This window comes from Neovison vison, chromosome 4 (genome assembly GCF_020171115.1).
Source record: "Neovison vison isolate M4711 chromosome 4, ASM_NN_V1, whole genome shotgun sequence".
Classification (NCBI taxonomy): Eukaryota; Metazoa; Chordata; class Mammalia; order Carnivora; family Mustelidae; genus Neogale; species Neogale vison.
This window is the reverse complement of record NC_058094.1, coordinates 124,264,398-124,287,075: the sequence shown is the minus strand read 5'-3', so window position 1 is coordinate 124,287,075 and position 22,678 is coordinate 124,264,398. Positions and strand designations below refer to the sequence as shown.

Sequence of the window (22,678 nt, the reverse complement as noted above, 5' to 3'; positions counted from 1 at the left end):
AACTAACATAAACGTGCAATTTTAATGCCTTCTAATCACACAAATCAATATGAGATTTTTGTGCCTGCGCCTGACCTCCTTCAAATTATCCCCCCATTTTGGTGGAATCAGAACGAGTGTGGGCTATTTGATAAAAAACCCTAAGTGTGTGAAATGAGAGCTCTCGCCTCTTCTGCCAGACTCCCCTTGACAGAAAGATGATAGAAGCATCACATCCTTGGAAGAGTAAATGCAAACTGACAAGAGATGAGCCTTTAGATGTTGAATATAATCTTGAATTGTGCTTGAAGTGTCTTATTATCTTGTCTTTTGATGTCTGAAGGGGCGGCTCATTGTTAGAAAAAGGAAAAGCCGCTGCGCATCTTTGCCATCTTTAAAAATTGTTTGGCCTTTAACAACTGCTTCTCCAACTAATGTCCATTTCTCCTGACAATAAATATGGCAGGTCGTCGGCAAGTGACAAACAATTTACTTTACATGCCACACTTTTATGGGTTTTGAGAGCTCATGTGGAAGTGGATTTTTTAAAAGTCCGGAGAAATTAGCAGTGTTACACACGTAAAGAGGACAGAGGTCCCTGTGCGTACGCTGATGCGACCGCGTGGTTATTTCCTGCTGGCCTGGGGCTTGTTTCCTTCCTCACGCGTGCTGGATTCAAACTTTCAGCTCTTTATTTATCATGGACTAAAAAGGTCCCAGGAAATTGAAACCGCAACACCCCAGTCTGAGATATCCCATGAAGGAAAGACCCTACAGCGGAATTTGGAACCGTACATAAATGGAAACCCATGTCTCAGAAGGGTATCAAGTTCAACACGGGGTTGAAGGAATTTGGCCTTTGCCCTCAGTGCCTTTAGCACTTCCTAATTTCTGCTGTCCTTCTAAGCGCCCTGCACCTTTCGCGTCTACCATTTGTTTTGCGGGTTTTGTTTTAACTTAAAAGTTTAAGGATGCTCCCAGTCAACGGGATTCCATAGGAGCTAAATCACAGGCATGCTACTTTTCTGTCACCCAGCCAGATTTTGTGAACGCTTTCAAGATCTTTTCTCAGACTTCCGTCACTCTAAGAATCCATAAGAATTCTCAAAAGGACCATAAACTGTTACAGGGTTTGGGTTATTGTATCATTATAAAAACATATTGATACACTGCAGACGACAAGAGAGGTGACCACCAGCCTAAGCTTGAATGGCCAACCCCATGCCATCAGCGATGGCCAATCTGACCATTTCTGGTTTTGTGAGTGTCTACGTGTGTGTGCGCGCGCACGTGGGTGCACGTGTGCTTGTTTGATTGTTTTAAGCAGGCAGCCACAGCCCTTAATCCCTTTTGAGGCATGGCAGCCAATTTTTGACACTTTTCTGATTGCCTGTGGATTCAGATTGGATTGTTCGCAAATTACGATAAACGTGGATTCTAATGGCTGAAAGAGATTCTGACCTACGGCAAGGAAATAGACGAGCATCCCTGAGAATCTAATTTTTTGGTAACTCTTAAGAGTAAAACCTGCCTTAATCTAAGGCATCAGAAAGAGAGGAGCCAGTCAATTTTAAAATAGTGATGTAGGTTTCTTTCCAAAAGTTTATGAAAGTTTTTCGACATAATCCAGATAATCTCTTTTCTGACTATTCATGCAGGGATTAAAGGATAGCGTGTTCGCTTTTTTCCCTGTTTCTTTCCTGCTTCTCCTCTTGAAAATACCGGGCTTCCTTTTTTGACATGTTTCTATTTCACAATATTTTGCTATATGAAATTAGATCTATCAAAGAGAAAATGCAGGTTTGGAAAAGGGCATTTCACCCCCTCCCCATACCACTACACATTTTTAAATACAGGAAAATGTGTTTTTCCATTTGATTTTTTATTCTCTTCTACCCTTGGTTGATTTTGGCAAAAATTCACTCTGTGGTAATAATTTTTCATGCTTTATAAACAGCTTCACATGTTTGCATTTTTAAATCAAATTAATCCCTCACAGCCCTTCTACTTTGACGCTGGTGATTCTCTCCTGCAATAAGTCACCCCAAACCATTCATTCATAAAAGTAAATCTTGCCATATTGCTATTCAAAGACAAATCAGCATATACGTGGCCATCAAGAACTGCGAAAGGAGATTCAGTACACCATGCTATTTTAATAGCAAATGTTTAAAATGTGTTTTCTTTATTGTGCATCAGACACACATTCTATCTTGATGTGTGTCCAGGTAAATGTTCATTTAGGTCCATGAAATCCTTCCAGGCAAAAATTGTGTTTTCAGTGTAGAGAACAAATGCTTTTTACTTAAAAGAGAAAAAGATAAATGTTTGGTGCTTATGCCCACAAGTAAACAAATACTCAGGTTCCTAATATTTAGATTCCAAGCGTCTTTCTCTCATTTGGGCAAGTTTTGCATGCTTTAAATATATATATATTCCCTATAAATCAAACTGTGCAGAAATGCTCAAATCTCTTTGCTGCATTAATTGCACAAATTCTAAGAAATCCTGTTGTCTCCTCCGCTCAGTAAAGAACAGCTTCAAACAAGACACTAGAGCTTGGATAATAGCCCAACTATGCCCGAAGCAATACTATATAATAGGATTAGTTGTCCTTTATTGGTAAACTATTCATTTTGATAATTTACCTGGAAACTATGTCTTTGAGAGTTCATAGGTACAGAAGAAGCACATTTAATTGATCGTGTGAACTAAAAAAAAAAAAGCCTATTATTATAAATTAGGCTTTATTAATTTTATGATAAAGACATGTCTATGACAAAGTGAGTAAGACAAATCTGAAGTATCACATGAACACAGGAGAAAATACGGGGAACACACCATAGACACACACACACATAGAACACACACAGACACACCCACGTTTTACATGGATAGTACTGCATTAATTCACTGTGTATTCACAGTGTTGAAGAAAGAAAACACAGGGAAACAAAGTATGGAAGTGATAAAACAGAAAACGTGTACTCTTCTTTTAAAACACTAGGCTAATATTAGTCTTAAAATATGAGTTTCTTGGATTTCACAAACTTGTATCACCATTTCTCCTCATTAATAGGAAGAAATCAAAGTAATTCAAGAGATTTGGAAAGCACAATCACCTAAAAAACATTATTTCAGAAAAAGATGTAACACTGAGAAATGCCAAACAGCACAGAGCAGGACAAATACATTCCCGAGATTGTGAAATATTTTCATGGTGGCTACCACTGGCACATTCTGAGTGTCCTAAAAATCCCTTTATAGTGTACCTCGTCCTCAGGCTCAATGAGCAGGTTTTGCTGTAGTTCATTACCAAGAACATTTTTTTCACCATCTCAATGAAGGCAAGTTTCATCACAGAATCCCACTTTCCAATGAACTTCAGGATGGAAGGCGACTTAAGCATTTACTTTCTGTGTAATGCTATCATTTAATTCCTTCACTGTAATGTGATCGCTTCCCCTATATTTTCAATTCATTTTGAGGGCAGTGCAGTCCTCTAAGAAAAGTGACTTAGATTGCATTAGTTCTGTTGTTCCAGGTGGCTAATTTTTTAATGAAAATAAAAACCAATATATTCTCACCACACGTAGCACTTTCAAAGGAAAGACTGTAAGAGCCATTTGAGGCTGGATTTTCTTTTAAATTCTCAAATAAAATAAAGACATTCATATAACATACCAGGATGTTCTAAAAGTAGCAGGTAACTATTACAAAGAGGTGTCAAAAGCTACGCATCTTTATTAGGTGGCTTTTAAAAATGATCTTTGAATACCTAACAAAACAACGTGGTTTTTTTTCCCCCATTTCTCTGAGAATGACAGACTTCAACCAAGAGAGTCAGTGTTGTTCTTGCTGACCTCTGTGTTCGCATTAAAATGGCTGAGTCGATTTTTGATAGCTCACAGTAGTATCACAACACAGAGGCAGAGCTGTTACCCAGCCAGTCTGCACTTGTTTCATATTTTTATAAAATCTGACTCTGGGAGTCAGGAGGTGGGAGTTCACATGGAAAAGGCTGAGTCAAGTCCACATGCGTAATAAACAGGCATCCTCAGAAGCCCCCATACTGCCAAAGCCCAAATACGCCTTCTGGACAAATTTTAATATGAATATTACTATGGTCTTTCTAAAGAGAAGTCCAGTGTTGACAGACGCAGAACACCGCCCAGCTCATAGCAGGAAGGGACATGCCCCACTGTAAACACCAGCTTGCAACAAATTATGCTCACTCACTTCCCTCTTAAAAAAAAAAAAAAAGACGTTTGAAATTTTAAAGGATAAACATTTTAAAAGTAAGACCGAAATGTCATTAATAAAAGGAAAGCTGAACAAAAACACCAACGAAGTAGAGACCCTCGGAAGACAACAAACAAGAAAATTCCAGAGCCATGCTGGAGAATGGCAACTGTTACTAGGAACTCTCTCTCTCTCGCTACCTCTGCCTTTGGATATTTTTTAAAAATTTATTAACCTGACAGCAGGAAACTTTACACAGATTGCCCCCTGACAGGGTGCCAGTTTGGTATAAACACTTTGGTATCTTTTTCTTTAGCATAAGAAAATCAAGAAACATAGTAAGTGGAGCCAGGTGCATATTTGGGCAAACGTGACTGCTCGTCAGCCAGTCTCGGCACCCAGGGAAGGCCTGAGAATAATCAGGAGCCCAATAGCAGAGCAGCACCCTTCCTCTTTCCTCCTTCACGTCCACTTTCTTTTTAATGTGTGGGTATCTGATGTATTATTAATCCCCAAACAAGCCAGCAAGATCGCCAATCAAAGGAAGTACCAGTCTTCTCGCAAATTATTTGTTTACTGTCTAAGAGCAAGCAAGGTGCACTTGATATAGTCACTTAAGTCTCATTTCTCAAGTGAGGGAAATTTTTATTTGGTCAGTTCTTACAAGAAGAACGCGATCTCTGTAATTAAATCGGGTAATTGAGAAAGAAGGCAATCAACTTAAGGGCCGAGCCTTGGGAGCTTGAATCTGGAATGCACCTCTATTTATTAATTATGACATAAACTGAGCTGGGTGAACGATAAAACCTCTCCTGTGCCCCGTAACCTTTAAGTCAGAAACATCCAAGATGCTAAAAAGACGAAAATGAATGCCTTTAAAGGGAGGAAGGATGCAGATTAATGTATTTTCTAATACTTTGTCTTATCTCCAATCCTATATAGGACTGTTTAACTCAATGACAACAAAACAGAAGAATTGTGGCCACCAAGGTAGAAGAAAAACGTAAAACCATGCCAGCATTTTAGTTTGCTAATGTGTTAGCACGGACAACGTCTTCAGACACTTGCAGTATCGAACTTTATTTCATAAACAGATGTCTGACCTGAGCACCCCAGGCTCGGCAGAAACAGAAAAGGGAGCCACTAAGAGAGTCCCCACTGAATCTCGTGTTACGTACCACGTCCATTAAAGTGTCACTTAGAAATGAGCATGGCTCAACCAACAAATATGGTGAAAAGTTTGAACATCCGTGCTAGTACCTATGATTTATTTGTATTTCAAAACGTACACATTAACCCTATTTCAAGTGGATTTACTTATCAAGGTAGTATCACAATGGTTTTCGGGGGGAGTGGGAGGAACACTAAAACTAAGTCTGTCTATACACACAGAGTGGATTTTTTTTAAAAGAAATACCTAGGTGCGTTACGTTGCCCTAAATGTTCAGGAATGCATCTGAATGTGCATTTCCCCCTCAGTAGTCAGAGAAAAACACCATAAGGGTTTGTTTGCCTATTAAACAATAGGTTCGACAAATACTTTATCATGCATCTCATTTACTTACACAAATATAGGTTTCCATTGGTTTCTTTTAAATAGCTATTTGGGCATAGAATCTATTCTCCAAATTATTTAGTTAAAAGTAGAGTTCTTTGATATTTCCCGAGCAACATACACTTTCTTCAGTGAAAACATAATGTACATTTTCCATTAAAAGACTATCAAAACTCATAAAAATATAGAAGTACTATGCATAAGGTAAATAAATTTATTTCTCTAGGGAATATTCCCCATCACCTTCCAGCTAAATCCTTCTTGGGCTTCAGCCAGACGTCCTGGTTACTGGCCCCAGCATATTTCATCAGAATATTATAAATATCCAAGACATTGGAACCTTGAGAGAGAGGTTTCAATAAAGTCATACAGTGATACCATCATAGGCAGCCTGGCCACAAAGAGCAGCCCTCCCCCCATAATGCCCCACCAGTGACCTCCATGCTGACCTGCAGGGACCACTGTCTCAAGGGGTGACAAGACAATTTAATCCTTTATCCCTTTGTCATTGAAAAGGACTCCACTGCCATAAATTCTAATCAAGTCAAACTGACTGGCAATTAAAAAAAAATCTTATAAAGCATGTTTTTATGAGAAAGATAACAGAAAGGAAGGGAAAAAGAAAAACCCTATAGATGGGACATTTTCCAGCCAGGAAGAATCACTGACCCAACTTTCAACCCTTTTCTGAAAGTTCACAGGTAAATGATATTGAAAACACCCACGCCTGCACGTATCCTTATATGCAATTTCTCTTAACCCAGAAAAAACACAGCAGCATGACAGAAAACTAAGCATCCCTCTTTACCTCGGGTCCAACATGTGTAAATGTTTTTTCTGTTTACATCTCAGCTCAAGGCTTTGGAGCCGTGTGCCCAGTTCACGGACAGTGGGGTACAAACGAGCAGCGGAGCAAGACAGGGGCCCAGCCACCCGAGGTCTTTGCGACTTTAAGAAAAGCAATCATGAGGTTTATCTTGAAACAATAAAACTACTCCCAGGAGGAGCACAGTTAATAAATCATCTTTCAAATTTCAAATATATCTGGGAGAAAATATTTAGGGCCTGTTTTATGCGCTCTCGCTTCTCCAGCCAAGACTGCATGGGAAAACTTTAGTACAGATATTTTTCTGGGGATATATATTACTTTTATCCTTCCTGTGGCCATCTTTCCGACAAAGTTGTTGATGCTCCACCATTTGAATTTTAGCATCCAACTTGACGGAACGGGGACCACTGAATTCTTGATGAGCATGACTACAAACGAAGCACCACATTTAGACGGGGGCATAAATGTCACCCGAGAAACACAGCAACCTCTTCCTTTTGAGATCCTTTGCCAAAGGCTAGTTCTGAAGATGGTTTCGAATATGTACATCGCTGGTCACATATTAAATGGCTGGCCCCGTGTGCCATTACTCATTCGCTCCTGCAACGGAAACCCGGGGAGATGGGGAGCCCCATTCTCTGATAGCACCCCACACACACACACCATCGACACACAAGTCTCTTCTCCTCCATACTATTTCCTACAGCTCAGAGCTCAGCAGAATACAGTCACGGACCAAAAAGAAGGAGACGGTTATTCCACAGGCTTTCCAAGAATAAATAACATACCACTTAATGATATCACAGAGAACTACCTCCCGACGCGTTTCTCAATGAAACATGGATTCAGCTCTCCTAAGTGTACTTGAGTCTCCATAGCTGTTCAAGTTAAGCAAAATGTTACCTCTGATGTAATTACTTCATAAACACAAGGGCCCTTTTCTGAACTTTCTACTGAGGCTAGCATATGGCTTCTGGTTTTCTCCTTCCGGTATTCTGAGCTGCACAGGGCACGGAAACATCCTGGACAGTGTGTTTCCCTTTGGATGCTGTTAAGAGCAGAGGTGCAATTTCAGGAGAGGCATAAAAGACCCACCGGTTCCTGGAATTTCCTTTGTTTATCCATAGAGGGCATCTGTATTAGCCTTTCTGCTGCAGTTTTGGGCTGAAGGTGCCCATACTGTGACAGAAACAGGCTTGTGCTCTGGGCTGCTGATTTCAATGAGGCACAGAAGGGGGAATAAGTTCCATAGAAATCCATCAATACTGAAATTTCACGTACAGTGCAAAAAAAAAAAAAAAAACTAAAACTAAAACTAAAAAACAAACAAAAAACCAAACTGAGCTCTTCTTGCCTCCTGTTGTTGTTAAATGTTAAAGTGGAACATCGATGTCACAGTTTGTCTTAATCTGCTCCTTTCCTTATGGGAAGCAGGGTTTTCAAGAACGCAATACGCATACCATGAGGGTGACCATTTGAGGGAGTGTGTTAGGAAATCACGGTTGAGAGCTAAACCTGGATGCTCTCAGTTATTCGGGAAAAAATGTAATTCTTCATTGTCAGGCTAAGAGGATCATGAAAACCACGGATAAGAACAGAACCACTTGAGTGTATTCATGTCAAATAAAACGATGGTCCATTCAATGGTCACTTGTTAAGGGCAGCCAAAGTTGATAAAAATCCTGGGAGAGAATTATTCTAAAAAGTTTTAGTCAGTTACACAAGCTGGAATTTCTAAGGCTAAGTCTCGGTGATATTAACAGCATAGAACACAATAAAAAGCTCAAGAAGCCTCAGGGAACATTAGGTGCTTCCTTCAGTGGACCTTCTAGTCCCTCTGCCTCCCAACCTCTCCAGCAGTTTTCAAAACTGCTAACCTACTGTTGCTTCTTTACCGAACTGGAAACTGGAAAACAGTCACACTGTGTTCAAAAAGCACTCTAGACACCCAAATAAAATTAAGTGACTCTATAAGGACTATAGATGTAAGATGGAGATTTTACCTGGTGCCCTCTCACAAATTCAGAAGTTGGGAATTTTAAAGTGAGGATGAGTGCCTTTGAACACCCACCATGATTTCTACCCTGTAAATATTCCACTTCTGATTATATTTTCAATGAACTTTTCATTCAAACCTCTTTGACTCTCTTTGGGTTTTTAAAAAAATTTTTTAAGTTTACTTCCCTCCCCATGTAAAATAACAGATCTATAACAATTTTCAAAAGCGGGAAATCTAAACAAATATTGAGAAGCCAAATGAATCATCCTTCTATGGTTTACTTGAAGGAAAAACAAAACAAAACAAGTTGGGGTTATAAGTGAAAGTCTCCAAAATGTATACTTTTTTAAAATGCATGCAAAGTTTAGGAGGAAGTAACCCACTATCCACAGTTCTGTTGAATTCACAGTTGATTACTTTTTAAAAGTCAAAATGCTTAGTATGAGCATCCCCAACATCAGAAAGACTGGAGCGTGGCTTTGCCTTTCTGTAATTTATAATTTTATCTGACTTCTCTCCCTAACCCCCTGAAAGGAAATGAGTGTTCTAGGACATGACTCTCCCTACATGCATAAAAACTGAAACTACAACAAGATATTCCTTTAGAGGGCAAATGCTGAAATCTTAATGCCTATGTGTAGAAAAGAAAAAAAAATCAATGTGGCAGGTGGAATTGCTGCTTTTTGAAAAAGTGTAGTTCGACAAGAATTTCTTGAAACTGAGATCTATTCTACTCTGAACTGTAAAGCTATATTTTACCAATAGAAAATCTGAAACAGAAAGTTTCTCAGCAACACCCCTCTCGTGTTTGACTGAGTGAGCATTTCAAATCAAAGAAAAGCTCCTCTGTTGAAGCCGGCCTAGAGTTGCTGAACACCGAAGCTGCTTTCTTCCTGGAGGCCAAAAAAAAAAAAACTTAAGGATTTTTTTTTTTTTTAGCTGAATTAACGACTTTCTCAACAAAGCCGTCTATGCAGCGGTGTTGTTTCTCTTTGACATTCAGGCACACGGCTGTGTTTTTAACCTGAGACCCAGCAGTGCTCTGCTTAGTATACATGTATCTCTATCTATCTATCCCTCTATCTATAAAATCAGGTATATATCAGGTTAATACACATAGGTATAAGCAGGTTAGTAGGTACATACACATATTCAGTGTTTTGAGTATACAAACACTGGAAAATAATTAAAAGCAAGTGTTTCAGGAGCAAGGTTTCTGAAAACCCACTGTCACTCTATCCCACAAAGTGCTTCTCCAGCCCAGACATCTCCTGCCATCCATCACTCGGTCACGCGCCTCAACAGCCCGCTCCCCTTTCTGATTAGAGATCACAGTTGCTTGAGTTGGCTTACAGAGTGTCATCTGTTTGAATGACAGATGTCTTTGCTGGAGTGACACTCTGCTCGCTCTTGTTTTGTTTACGGAATAAAGATTCCTGAAAGGTCCTGGGCTGCCTGCACGTTTAGGAAGAGCCTGTAAACACCTGGTCAAGGGAAGACGGGCAGAGGAGGGCTGCAAAGGACCTCTTCTCTTCCCTCGTCCCCCTGCTAGAAGGAGACATACCCACTCCAACCGTGATCACAAAAATGTTATTTCTCTGAGCAATTCCCGTAGCCACCTTTGTTTACCTGGCACACAGAGACTTGTATCGATATTTCCCAATTCCCTCTTTCGTCTTTTGACTACAGATAATAACTCTTAACTCTCCTTCCCCTTAACAAAAGGCTGCGAAGCAACCTGAAACCGAGTCAATATTTATTCAATAAATGTTAACCAATTCTCACAATGGAACTGATTTCCTGATTATTATTACCATTTTCATCTTCTTCTTCTTTTCCTTTTTTTTTTTTTTTTTTTTTTTAATTATTTCTAACCCGGGGACTCTGGCAGTATCTGGCAAGCCCCAAGGAGCAGCGAGGAAGTTCCTTGCTGGGAAAAGTTTGGAGGACATCCTGCCAGCCGCCCGGAATGGCTCCGGTGGCTTGGCCCCTCCAAGATGCGACGTTCCTCTTTAGCACTTACAAGAAAATTGAATGAACAACAGGGAAAAGGTGGGGGGGGGGTGTGGATTGCTCTTCCGGACAACATGGTAGGGCTGAAATGAAATACCTAGACAGACTTACCGAAGAGCTTGCTGGGAGTGTCCTCGCTGTCATTTGATTCCACAGGCGCAAGCAGGGGCTCATTCAGCTCGCTGTCTGAAGTAGCAGCCTTGTCCTCACCTCTCAACTCCGCATTCATTTCACTCCGCGCTGACAGCGAGGGCTTACTGACTTGTCCAGCTATCATTGGATCCTAGGATGGGGGAAAAGAGTGAAGGGGAGGAAAAAAAAAGTGGCAGCTTTAGTGTGCGTGTCCTCTCTCCCTCTCCCTCTCTCCTCTCTCTCTCTCTTCCACACACACACTCTCCCTCTCTCCTCGCTCTCTTATCTCTGGCTGCTCCCGCTGTTATTGCCGGCTGCAGTCAAGTGAAGAGCTATTACAGATCCGAGGAGTTCTCCATTACTCCCCACCCTATTAAAGCTCCGCTAGCATGTGAGAGATTCAGGAAGCTTCGGAGGGAAGAAGGAGGGAAAAAAAAAAAAAAACTTCTTTGAAAGCCACCTAACCAACACAGCTTTAATTGTGGGATGTGCTTTTTTGTACGAATGTTTTTACACCTTGTTCGGTCTTTAATGCAGTAAGAAAAAAGAAAGTGCTGGGTTTGTACTTCAGCAACACACTCAAAAGGAAGGAGCACCCTATGGAGGAACCAGGGGCTATTTTAAGAAGCACTCTCCCTGGGGGAGAAGCAATTAAACCCTATCCCCAGAGCAGAGAAAAGAGATAGGGAGAAAAGAGTCCTCAAAAGGCTTTCAATGGAATAAAAGAGATTTCTCATGTAAATTCCATCAGCACCCTTAGAAGTTGACTTGCTGTTCCCAGATTTGGGACTGAAGCTGACCCCGAAGCCAATGAACATGTTAAACCAAACAATACATAGCAAAACAGATGAAAATTGGTTTAAAAAATTTTTTTAAGGAATTGGAAAAATACTTACAAACTGTGTTCAATAATCCCGAAACCCAGAGCATCGTACGCCCCAAGCATGAGAGAAAAAGAAAGCAAAAAAATCACCTCCAAAAAAGGCAAGCCTCCCCCCTCTTCCCAATAATTTGAATCTGCTTTATCTTCAGCTCATTAGGAGGGCATCTTGGGATCAGAAATATTTCCCAAGGAGAGCCGGTTCTTCCATTTGCCAACTAAGATGCATGATACTGTTTGGGCACAAATGCCGGCTGCAGAAGGCAAAGGAAAGCAAGAAGTGCCCTTTTTGCATTATCTGGGAGCTATTTATTGCCAAGTTCATGCCTAAGTGGTTCCTGAGCAGGAAACAGGTGACCAGCAAAGGAGCAGGTGGGGCGGCAGGCTCTCTTGTCCCATCCTTACATTGGTCGCGGTATGCCTGTGGTTATTTTTTTTTAATGTATTCATGCCTGAAAAGTGAATTTGATATGACACATGATAATCTATGAAAATGTTAATCAATACAAATAGTTTAAGCTGTCATCAAATGCACTTCTTTAGTCAATACTCATACCACTGAAAACAATGTCACTGTCACCAGGGCTTAATGTGCACAGCACTTAATATTGGACTCTGTGCATCAATGCACTTCTTCTTCAAATACTGTAGGTAAACACATTTTCTCCCTATTTAAGGCTGAGGCACTCAGCACGCATTTAGCTGAGCCGAATCCTCCCTTTTGAATACCTTGATAGGTCCACTGGAGGGCAAAATTAATACTTAATTGAATCTCACAGTCATCAAAATAATCAATACTTTTTTATTATTTATTCTTTACAGTCTGTTGACTGTTTCAAACCTCTGAGGGAATGGTGGAAAGGATTCATGGCTTCGAAACACTGTCATTTAACAAGGTAATTTTCAGTGGGGCATTAGGGGTTGTGAAACATATAATAAAACAAAAATGGTGGCTTATAATAGGAAGAAAGAAAAGAATTATATTTCTGCCATCTAACAAAACAGGATAAATAAAAAAGCAAGTGCAGAGAGAGAGAGAGAGGGGAAAAGGAGGGGGACGAGGGAGAGAAAGACTGGCTTTTGAAGGGTTTTATCATATCAAGAGCAGAGCCGGGCTTTCATAATGCTGACATTTCTCATCCTGACAATCCTAAACAAGTGGAAAGGATGAGATCGTAGATATCATCTTTCATCACATTCCCCGGCTTAAGAACCAACATGACAGCTCCTCTCCCCTTTACACTGTTAATTACTAAATAAAATACTACTCTCTGTCAGCATCAGATGATTGCAGATAGCAACCACAAACATTTCTCCATTGTTTCCCCCCTCTGGATCGGTGATACCTACCTTGAACTCTTTAGAAAATAAATTAGGCTTGTCTCACCATATTGTAAATATTTGAAATATAATCAATGTCATCAATGTGGTCGATTCTCGGTATTGTCAGCCTGAATTTGCTGGTGATAGATTAGCATTTCATTGACTGTGTTTGGTTACTGAGATGGGAAGTGCTTGACTCTCAGGGGTGGAGGAATGCAGGGGCAGGGGAAAGGAGACTCGAAATTCTCAAATTCCCCCCCACCCCCCAATTTCTTTCCTAGGCAGCTAGGGGAATGTGTTTGGATTCTTCTGAGTCAGTTCCTGGAGCCCGGTGGGGAGGAAAGGGAACATGGCTTTGCCTCCCGCTTTTGGTTAAGTGTACTCCTCACCCGAAGTAAAGAGCCCAGGTTTAAATTCCAGGACATTTTTACTTCACAAAAGGCTGAATACTCAGTCTGTCTAATCTAGAGGAAGGGTTGTGATCTGTGCCTTTGAGACACCCTATCTCTGAGGCCACATGGCTCATTTCGGCATTTTTCTTTTTTTTTAAGAAAGCGTTCATGGGGGGCGCCTGGGTGGCTCAGTCGTTGAGCGTCTGCCTTCCGCTCTGGTCATGATCCCAGGGTTGTGGGATCGAGCCCGGCATCGGGCTCCCTGCTCAGCAGGAAGCTTGCTTCTCCCTTTCCCACTCCCTCTGCTTGTGTTCCCTCTCTCGCTGTGTCTCTTTCTATTAAAAAAAAAAAAAAAAGAAAGAAAGAAAGCGTTCATGGGAAACGTATCTTTAGAATGGCACTCAAACCCCAGAATCAACCAAACACGGTATCGGAGAATATCTGGGTAGTCTTCCCCAAAACAAAGAATATTTCTGTTTTGTTTTATCTGTGAATGGTCAAACTGAATTCTGAAGCACGCAGAGGAGCCGAAATGCGGCTGCTAAGTTCAAGTGCACTTAAATCTTGAAGGCGTTCAGTCTGGCTGATGTGCGCAAAGCATGTGCTGGCGGATGGTATGTGTTCACTGACCATTAGCTCTTCTTCCTTAAATTACTTTTATGTACCTCATACATGGCTCGGTTCCCAACTAGTGCCTCTCGGGGACTCAAGCTTAGGAAATTCAGGAGTTTGTCAACCAGGTACTCATTTGATTTTTCATCTTACAAAACACTCTATGTTTTCCGTGATGCAGCTGTAGCCCACATCTATATGTGCATGACATGGTTAAACAGCAAACCCCCAGTGAGGCAGAGAGCAGACAGCTTTTAATCACAGCTGCAGCCACTGGGGGGTCCATTTGAAAATGTGTCACAAGCAGTAACCACTGAGCACAGTCATAAGTGATGCGGGAGTGCCTCTTTCAAGCAGCACTCAGCTCAGGAGTCATTCTTCCCCTGCCAAAAGGGATGGTAGTCCATAAAAATCCTTTCTGCCAGGGCGAAGAAAGGATCTTCCAACAGGCACCAACATAGGTGCTTGCAGGAATGCAAGAGAGTTGCAATGGTACCATGTACAAGGACGTTTGCAGCAGCCTGCAGGAACGGAAATAGCTAGGAGAGGCAAAAATAGAAGTGGCGAAGACATCTTGCTTAAAAATCAGAAACTGTCATGACTGCAGGCGAAGAAGCTGGGACTTCTCTGCAATTCTTTTATCAGCCCTGATAGAGGAAGAATGACTGATTCAATATGGAGGAGTGGTGAGTAGGTATTAAGAACAGGACATGGCAGGTGTCAATAGAGACCAATCCATGATGAAGCATGAGGCTCATCAGAGACCCAAGAGCCAGACGCTGAGAGAAGAAGGAACAGGAGAAGCGGCTTCCATGAGCAAAATTTGAACAAGAAGTTTCGCCATGTCCTACAATGAAAGGACTGTGATCAACATCACACCCACCAAGCGATGACTGAAATCCCAGCACTGTCAAAGAACAAAAATCGGTCCCATGTCTCAAAGGAAGAGAGATACTTCAGATGTATGTAACGTCACCCAAACTGTGCAAGGCATTAGTCCCCCTTTGAGGGACACAGGTCTGAGACTCAGCAAAGCCGAGTGACTTGTCCCAACACAGCTCGTGAGTGGTGACGCAGTATTTTGAACTTCAGTAGATTCATCTTTTAATACTGCCCAGTAGGCACTGGATGAAAAACTAAGGCTCATAAATTTAGTAACTCATGAGGTGTTCCAGAACTTGAATTATGAACCCTGAAGGGCATTAATCCCTGGATAACTGATTCCCAGAGCATGTTGTGTGTAGTGCCTTCCTCCCTGCAGAGTCTAAGAACAAAACACTTCTCTGTCCAACACTGCTCGTGTGAAATCTATGGGATGATACAGTGTAGTAGACAGGACATCAGATAGTGTCAAACTTCCAGGCTTGCATTCAGGTTCATGATCTACAGAAACTTAGCAAAACATTTGACTACCGATACCCTCAATTCTCTCATCTGGAAAATGAAAAGGTTGGAATAAAACAGCATTTCCCAAAGTGCATTCCCCAGGACATTTGTCCCAAAAAATATTCTACTTAAAAGAGTTTTGCAATCATACCTGCATGGAAAATGCAACAGACGAGACTTCCAGGAAAGAAACCAATTCAGCTCTTCTTAACCCTGGCATTTCCCCAAATCATCTGAACGTGGAAGGACCTCTCCTTGTAATCTCTGTTGCATTGTCCACTGGATCTGGTGCCTCTTGAAACTCATTTTAGAGTTTCTCCTAAATTTACATTCACATTACTGCCAATGTAAACTAGAGCTCTAACTATCATGCTGCAATAATTACCCAGAAGCCTTCAGGAAGTACACATCTGCCCGACGCTTCCCACACTTTAATAACTTTTACCTACAGCTCATTTCTATATGGTCACATACAACTTAGCATATACTAACTGTCTATATTCTCGCTGTATACTAATTCCTGATGTCTTTTAATATAATTTTAAAATACAGATGTCCCTGTGCAGCTCAGGTCATGATTTGAGGTCATGAGATTGAGCCCCACGTCCAGCTCTGTGCCCAGTATGGGGTCTGCTTGGGATTTCCCTTCTCCCTTTGCCCCTCCCCCGCTTGCACGTGTGCTCTCTCTCTGTCTCTCAAAATAAAAACATTTTTTTAATAAAAAAAAAGATATCCCTGTATATTTCCGTTGTAATCCCCCCTTTATCTGAAGAGCAGATATAGGACACTGTATGAAGGAAGAGGATTCAGTTTGGGCTTTCACTCAGCTATCAGCAATAGCCCCCAATAAACAAAGAGATAATTCAGCTAAAGGCCTGCAATAATTTAGCCAACAGAGTGTTTGTAAGCAGAATCATTCTCATTTGACAGTCAGAGAAACTTATGATAGCGAGATGATTAACTCAGCAAAGCATCCGTGTCCAGTGGCACCCACGTGATGGAAACAGCCACCCCCCAGCCACCCCCGTCTAAACCGAGCTTGAACTGGGTCCAGCATATTTTTATGTACATACAAACCAACTCTGAAGCAAGCAATCAGAAGATTTTGAGGGAAATGTAAACAACACAGGCAGGTTTCACAAATCTGAGGAAACAATTCACTTGTTTGCCAAGTGCCAAAGTATGGTGAAGTGATGCTCAATGGAGCTATTTCTAGAATTCAATAGAAAAATTATATCCATTATAAAGAAAAAAAATGTATCAGGCCTTCCCCCACCCCCTTAGAAGACCACATTTCAATTTAAGAAAAAGGTCGATGCATTTACCTACAGTTCATTTAAGATGCAAAGACAGCACCATATTTTGTATTTAATTTCTCCTGCTGAGAAGAGGTAAAATCAAAATCACAGATCATTAAGAGGATAAAACTAGATTTTCATGGGTTTTGGGAAAGAAAACTTCAAGTGTGAATTTTGTTACCTTGATCATGAAGTCAGTCTTTATCTTTCTTTTGCCAATTACCAAATATTATTAAGTCAGTTGGTTCTCATTAAAATAGTTAATGTACTGAAGAATTGTTCCTTCGAAAGTTACAAGGCATTTCTATAACCATGCAATATTTCCTCTTTTTAATAATAATTTGTAAAGACATTCTATTTTACTTTTAGAAATAAGACCATTGGGCGCCTGGGTGGCTCAGTGGGTTAAAGCCTCTGCCTTCAGCTCAGGTCATGATCCCAGGGTCCTGGGATTGAGCCCCGCGTCAGGCTCTCTGCTCAGCGGGGAGCCTGCTTCCTCTTCTCTCTCTCTGCCTGCCTCTCTGCCTACTTGTGATCTCTGTCTGTCAAAGAAATAAATAAAATCTTAAAAAAAAAGAAAAGAAATAAGACCATTGTTTATTTTTATATTTTTTCTACTGTTGTAAGTATATATATTTATTGTTGAAAATTCTGAAAATTAGTAAAGATCAAAACACTAAAAATACTGTAAATTCACCCACCGCCATGTCTTTCATTTTAAATGTCACCTTCTAAACTGCGAACAAAAGTTGTTTTGAAGAAATCAGAAAAACCCATGTTTTTAACAAATATTCAATAGATAGAAATTTACATTATAATGAATTTAATTACAAAGCTTACACAAACACACTCTTGTTCATCTCAAATAGATTTTCACAGTGAAATGTTGATACCAACCTGGGTTTCTGTCCTCAGCCCAAGGTTCCCAACTGTTAATCTATCTCCCCCACCTCTCCACCTCCCAGTGTGGCTGGGATATTATTGGACCCCATCCCAAAAGAAACAAGCTGAGTATTCTGTGCAAATCAAGCAGGCATTCAAACTTCAAAAGAAAGGCTGGGTTTGAGGGTAAATCACTAAGGAGGTTTCCCAAGAGCTCGTGGATGTTCTCTGGTTTTGCATCAAGCACCTGCATGACCATGAGTGAGTCACTATGTCTGCATCTTGGTTTCCATACCAACGGGGCTTTCTATTCTCAAGGGGGACCCTGCAAGACTTGAGTGAGGTGATGCACAGATAATGCACATGAATATGGTTAGAAAGATAGATGCATTGCACAGAAACACCACCTTCCATCACACCACCTCCCGCATTGAGGCATCCAACGGACCAGGGTCCAGCTACACCAGAAGTCTACGCCACGGTGGATGCCGTGGTGTGCCTCCCAGAACCCCCTTCACCACCAGCACACTCTTCTCCCAGTTGCCACGAGTGCTGGCTGAGATGGCTCACAGTTGAGTCCTCCCTCAGGACTTGCCTTCGCCGGAAGGCAGCTGCCTCTCCAAGGTCATGTCCCTTCCTCAGGAGGCAGCCTCCATTTTGTTGTGTGGCCAGCAAAACTGAAAATATTTACTCTCTGTCTTCTGACAGGAAAGGTTTTCTGACTCCTGAGCTCCACCCTAGCTTCAGTCAGCTGCCTCAACCAACGCTCCTGCTCTGGGAGCTACCATTTCCTCAGAAAGGCCCTACCTCAGGCTTGGATACCTCAGGCATCCAAATTCAGTTACCTCCATTCACCATGGACCACTCCCTCACCCTGCATTTTGCTGATTTGTATAATTGATATCAATGTTCGTGAGATTAGGATCTTATTGACCAGCCTTACTGGAAGCTAGAAATGGGTTTTCATTTAGTTAGTCACATTCAAGATATATGCCCTAGCTATAATATTTTATGGACATTCCCATTCCTTGAGTGGAATCAGACGATATGAAGAACCTAGCAAGTCCTGCTGCCTCAGTGTTTCAGGCTAGAAGCCTAAACTGTCCCACATCCAGTCTATGGTTCGGAGAGTTCTAGCTGCCTGATGCTGTGAGAGAAACAGACCTTGCTTCTGAAATCTTGCCTTACCTGCCTTAAGAGAATTTCCAGCCATGCTGTGCTAGGTTCACCTAAAACGACAGATGGTCATAACTTCTTCAAGCTTTGAGAGAGGTTGAACGAACAATTTGGGCATTATCTGCTAATAAAAGCATGCTCAGTAAATGTCTGTATGTATGGCAATATCAGGTCTCAGAGCTTATTTTCATTCTAAGCAGGTGGCAAGGCTTTGGGGACATAGCAAGCCTTCATCCACCTGTAACCATGACTGACTACCATATCCACCAGAAAGAACCCAACAGCTGCGTGTAAAAAGGCCATTTGCAGCACAACCCACCCTACTAGATATTGAACCCAAATTAGAGGAATGTTGTCTTAGGGGTGGGCAGGTCATTACAGAGTGAAATGGAGTCCCCTCTTCAGAAGATGGTCTAGGCAAATTAGACTCTTTCCTGCCCCACCAATCTCCAACACTCTCTCAGGTTTGTTTAGTTAAGGTAGATGGCCACAATCATGTTGAAAGGAAAAATAAGACTGCAAAATATCTGATTTGCCTGGATGTCAGAAGATGGTATTTAATTTAAATGTACATATGGGCAGAGTGGAAGCATCCCTTGTCTTTTTGTGGAACCTCAAATAAGCAACCTCCTCCTCCCCTATTAATCACCACCCAGGGGCTCTATTTTTCTCCTAGCCCCACCTCCTTTTCACTATGCTTATACTTCTGTTGATCAGTGTTAACTATCAACACATTTATGAGGACTCCAATTAAAGATGAGAGTATTAGACATGGAACTACATCTAAACAGAAACAAGCAAATAAACAAAACAGCTCATCAGTACCAACCTCTAAGTTGGAATAACAACGTAACGATCTGTCAAATGGGAGTCTGTGAGTTCTGGACTTCTAGAGTGCACTCAGACACAAATCTAGATCATCACCTTGAACTCTATAGCTCTGAGTTCTTTTGGCCCCAAGAGGTTAAAATGATGGTGTGGTTGATGCTTCATGTATACTTACTTATCTGGGAAAAAAGGGAGACACTGCTATTGATAACTTAATAACGCCATCAATTCCATTTCTGCTGCTTTGCGAAAAAGCATCAATAAAAGCTCAATTCAGGCTCTTCGAGATCTGGTCTTCTGGTAATGGTGTTACATAGTGGTATTGACATCGCATATGCAAACCCCCTATTCACACATTCTTCATAATCTGATGGCTTCAAATAGGTATCGGATTGAATCAGAATACAACTCAGATTAAAGTGAACTGGCATTTAGTGGTTCGAATGTACAAAGAAAGAACAACCAATCTCTGGCCTAAACATGCTTTCTTTCTGGAGGTACTCACTACATATAATCTCAAACATTTGCAATCTTCTGCAGAAGTGGATGATGCCATAAATTCACAGAATGGAAAGACCTTGCCTCTAGTTTCAGAGTGTGCAAACTGAGCACTGAACTGAGAAGCCCTCAGGTTTTAGGGAGGGGCCTCCAGGACCTCCAAGGGAGGCAAGGGAGGTCCAAAGCGTCCACTCCAACACTTGAACCACCATATTGGCTCCTCTCATCCATTTTGGATGGAGTTTCCAATATACTTGGAGAAAGGGTCTCAGTTCTGCCCAGCTTAACCTATTTGTGACGCATCACAGATGCAGTAAAATCATGACAGTTTCCCATTGATTAATCACCTCCTTTTCCAGAAGACTTTGCCTCAAGCTGAGATGCTTGAGTTTTTTGTAGGTAAATAAGTCTCAGAGTTCTGAATATTGTGTCTGATACAAAATAGGCTTTTAATAAATGTGTTTGGATTGATTGATAGGTTGACTGATGACTGATTAATGACTGTGAGGAAGGCAGACAGGAAGGAAGGAAAGTGTATGTGGTACACATATGTGCACACACATACATACTGACTTGCATCCAGCTTCCAAAAATGTGAGTTTGATCTTGTGCGCTGTGTTACTTTATCACAGGACAAAATGGAAGAATTTAATATAGACACTGAAAAGGAATAAGAAAGGTTCCCTCCCCCATCCCCCCCAGGACTGAGGTTGAACAGGAGAAAAGCTACCACTGATCTCCCAAGCAGGGCACCAACGCTGGAGCTTGGGGTGTCCCCAGATGAGCCCACCAACCCCCATCGCAAGCCTGGGCCTCCTAGGTCTGTCATTTCCTTTGTTCACCCCACAAGAATCCCCAACTCACCAAGGGGAGTCTAACACTGTTCCTACACAATTGGCTCTCATGTCATTCAGAGGCAAGTGTCGCCAAACCCTCTGAACATATTAGAAAGAGGATTTTATTACAAATTCTCTAACTCCATCATTTTTCTCAGAGGCAAATACTCACTTAAATGAATAATACGTTAAATACGGGGATCCATTTCATTCTGTTCTTCCAGCACGAATGGCAAAGAACACACAGTTGGGGCGAAAAACTTTTGATTCAAAAAATAGTCCAATTCCCTATAGTTTCAAATTTCCATAAATAAATAGAAAAATCCATTCTGCCCCCTGCTGACAGACTAACATTCCTAAAAAATCCAGCTCTGAAACCTGACAGTCTCGGAGCACCTTCAGAGTTGGGTCAAAATTCCTGTTTAGCACCCCAGACCCTCCACACTCAGCCAGGGTACAGCTTTCCTCTGGTGGTGGCATGTGGGTAGGCACTGCTTGGCCAAAGAATGCACCAGCCCCATCTTTCTAAGCATTGTAAACATACTGGGGTGGTTTTCCCGCAGGTGATGATACAATATCAGCGGACCACCTGGTCTACCCCGCACAGACGCCCTCGCTCTGGCTCACCCCGGGCAGCGGTGGTCAGCCTCACCAGGACCTGCAAGTCCCCAGGCCAGCACTGGCCACTGGGGCCAAGAGCCTGTGCTAGCGCCGGGGTCACTTCCTACTCCCCGAGGAACCTGGGGCAAGGGTCATAACACATCTTTCTGCACAGTTTCCCTGGAAAAAAAGGGGAATAGTAATACATGCCTCTCAAGATAGGTTTGCGTCTAAATAAATAATCCACAGAAAGTGCTTACAGTTGACCCCGTTGCATAGTTATAATCAGAGATGTATATACTGTTCTCTGTCTAGCAACTGTCCGGACAAAGAATGAGCGCGTGTGCATTTTATTACGGAGAAACTCCTTCGTCTTCAGCACATTTTCAAAGGGATTCATGATCCATCTGCCAATCCCCCCACCCTCCTCCCAAATCAGGAGGGAATCAGAGCTGACAAGTAGGGGCCTGTATATCCTCCCTTTCCAAATTTTAGGGCAGTGCTTGTCACATACTAAGTCCCCGCTAAATATTCATTGATTTTATTTAAGAAAACAAAAATAAGGATCAATACCTATAAATGATGGAAGAAAGGTCAAAACACGGATTTCTGAAAACCTAAATTACTCTGACATCTTTTGAGAAGGAATTTATAAATCTTAAGCCCTTGTTATTTTAAGAAAGAAGTATCGGTCGGCCGTCTGTAAATCTTACAGAACTGTATCCTCGAATTAAAATAGTCCCTTGGCTTTTAATTTTTCAGGGTTCAAGTTTCCTGTATCTGCGGTCTCTAAAGAAACCCTTCTGTTTCTGTTCAGAGGGCCATAGCCTAATTGATTTCGCTAATACGTGTTTTGCTTTTCTTTCCTCTCAGACTGCAGCAGCAGCGCCTGGACACAATGTGAGTTGTGCTGTTCGGTACCACGTCGCGTCCGTTGAAGACGCGCTCTTGGCCAGCGCAGCTCCTCCGGAGCTTTCCTCCCATTTTCCGCCCTGGGTCTGCACCGGGGCTCCGTCTAACCCAGCTGCTCCCTCTCCCTCCCTCTCCTGTAATCCACTTGCCTTTAATATTCCGAGGGTGACCCTTGACTGTCCTTTGCATGCCGCTCCAATTCAAAAGGCTTCTGAGCTTTTAAAAGGAGCCGAGATAACATAATTCCAAGGAGGGGGGTGGGGTGGGGGGGTGGGGTGGGAGGGAGGGTGATTGGAAAGATTAGCT

General features: G+C 41.8%; 1 protein-coding gene across 3 annotated transcripts in view; it reads right to left on the bottom strand.

The window, feature by feature from the left end:
- Positions 1-22,678, bottom strand: part of POU6F2 (POU class 6 homeobox 2) — a 429,853-nt gene that overhangs the window by 363,380 nt on the left and 43,795 nt on the right. For 2 of the 3 annotated variants that reach the window (XM_044245648.1, XM_044245649.1), the window contains exon 2: positions 10,729-10,900. In XM_044245648.1, the coding sequence (XP_044101583.1) occupies positions 10,729-10,894 (166 nt within the window). In that variant the 5' untranslated portion in view covers positions 10,895-10,900. Of the gene's footprint in view, positions 1-10,728; positions 10,901-11,645; positions 11,667-22,678 lie in introns of those variants that run through there. The other variant, XM_044245647.1, reaches the window with a different exon arrangement.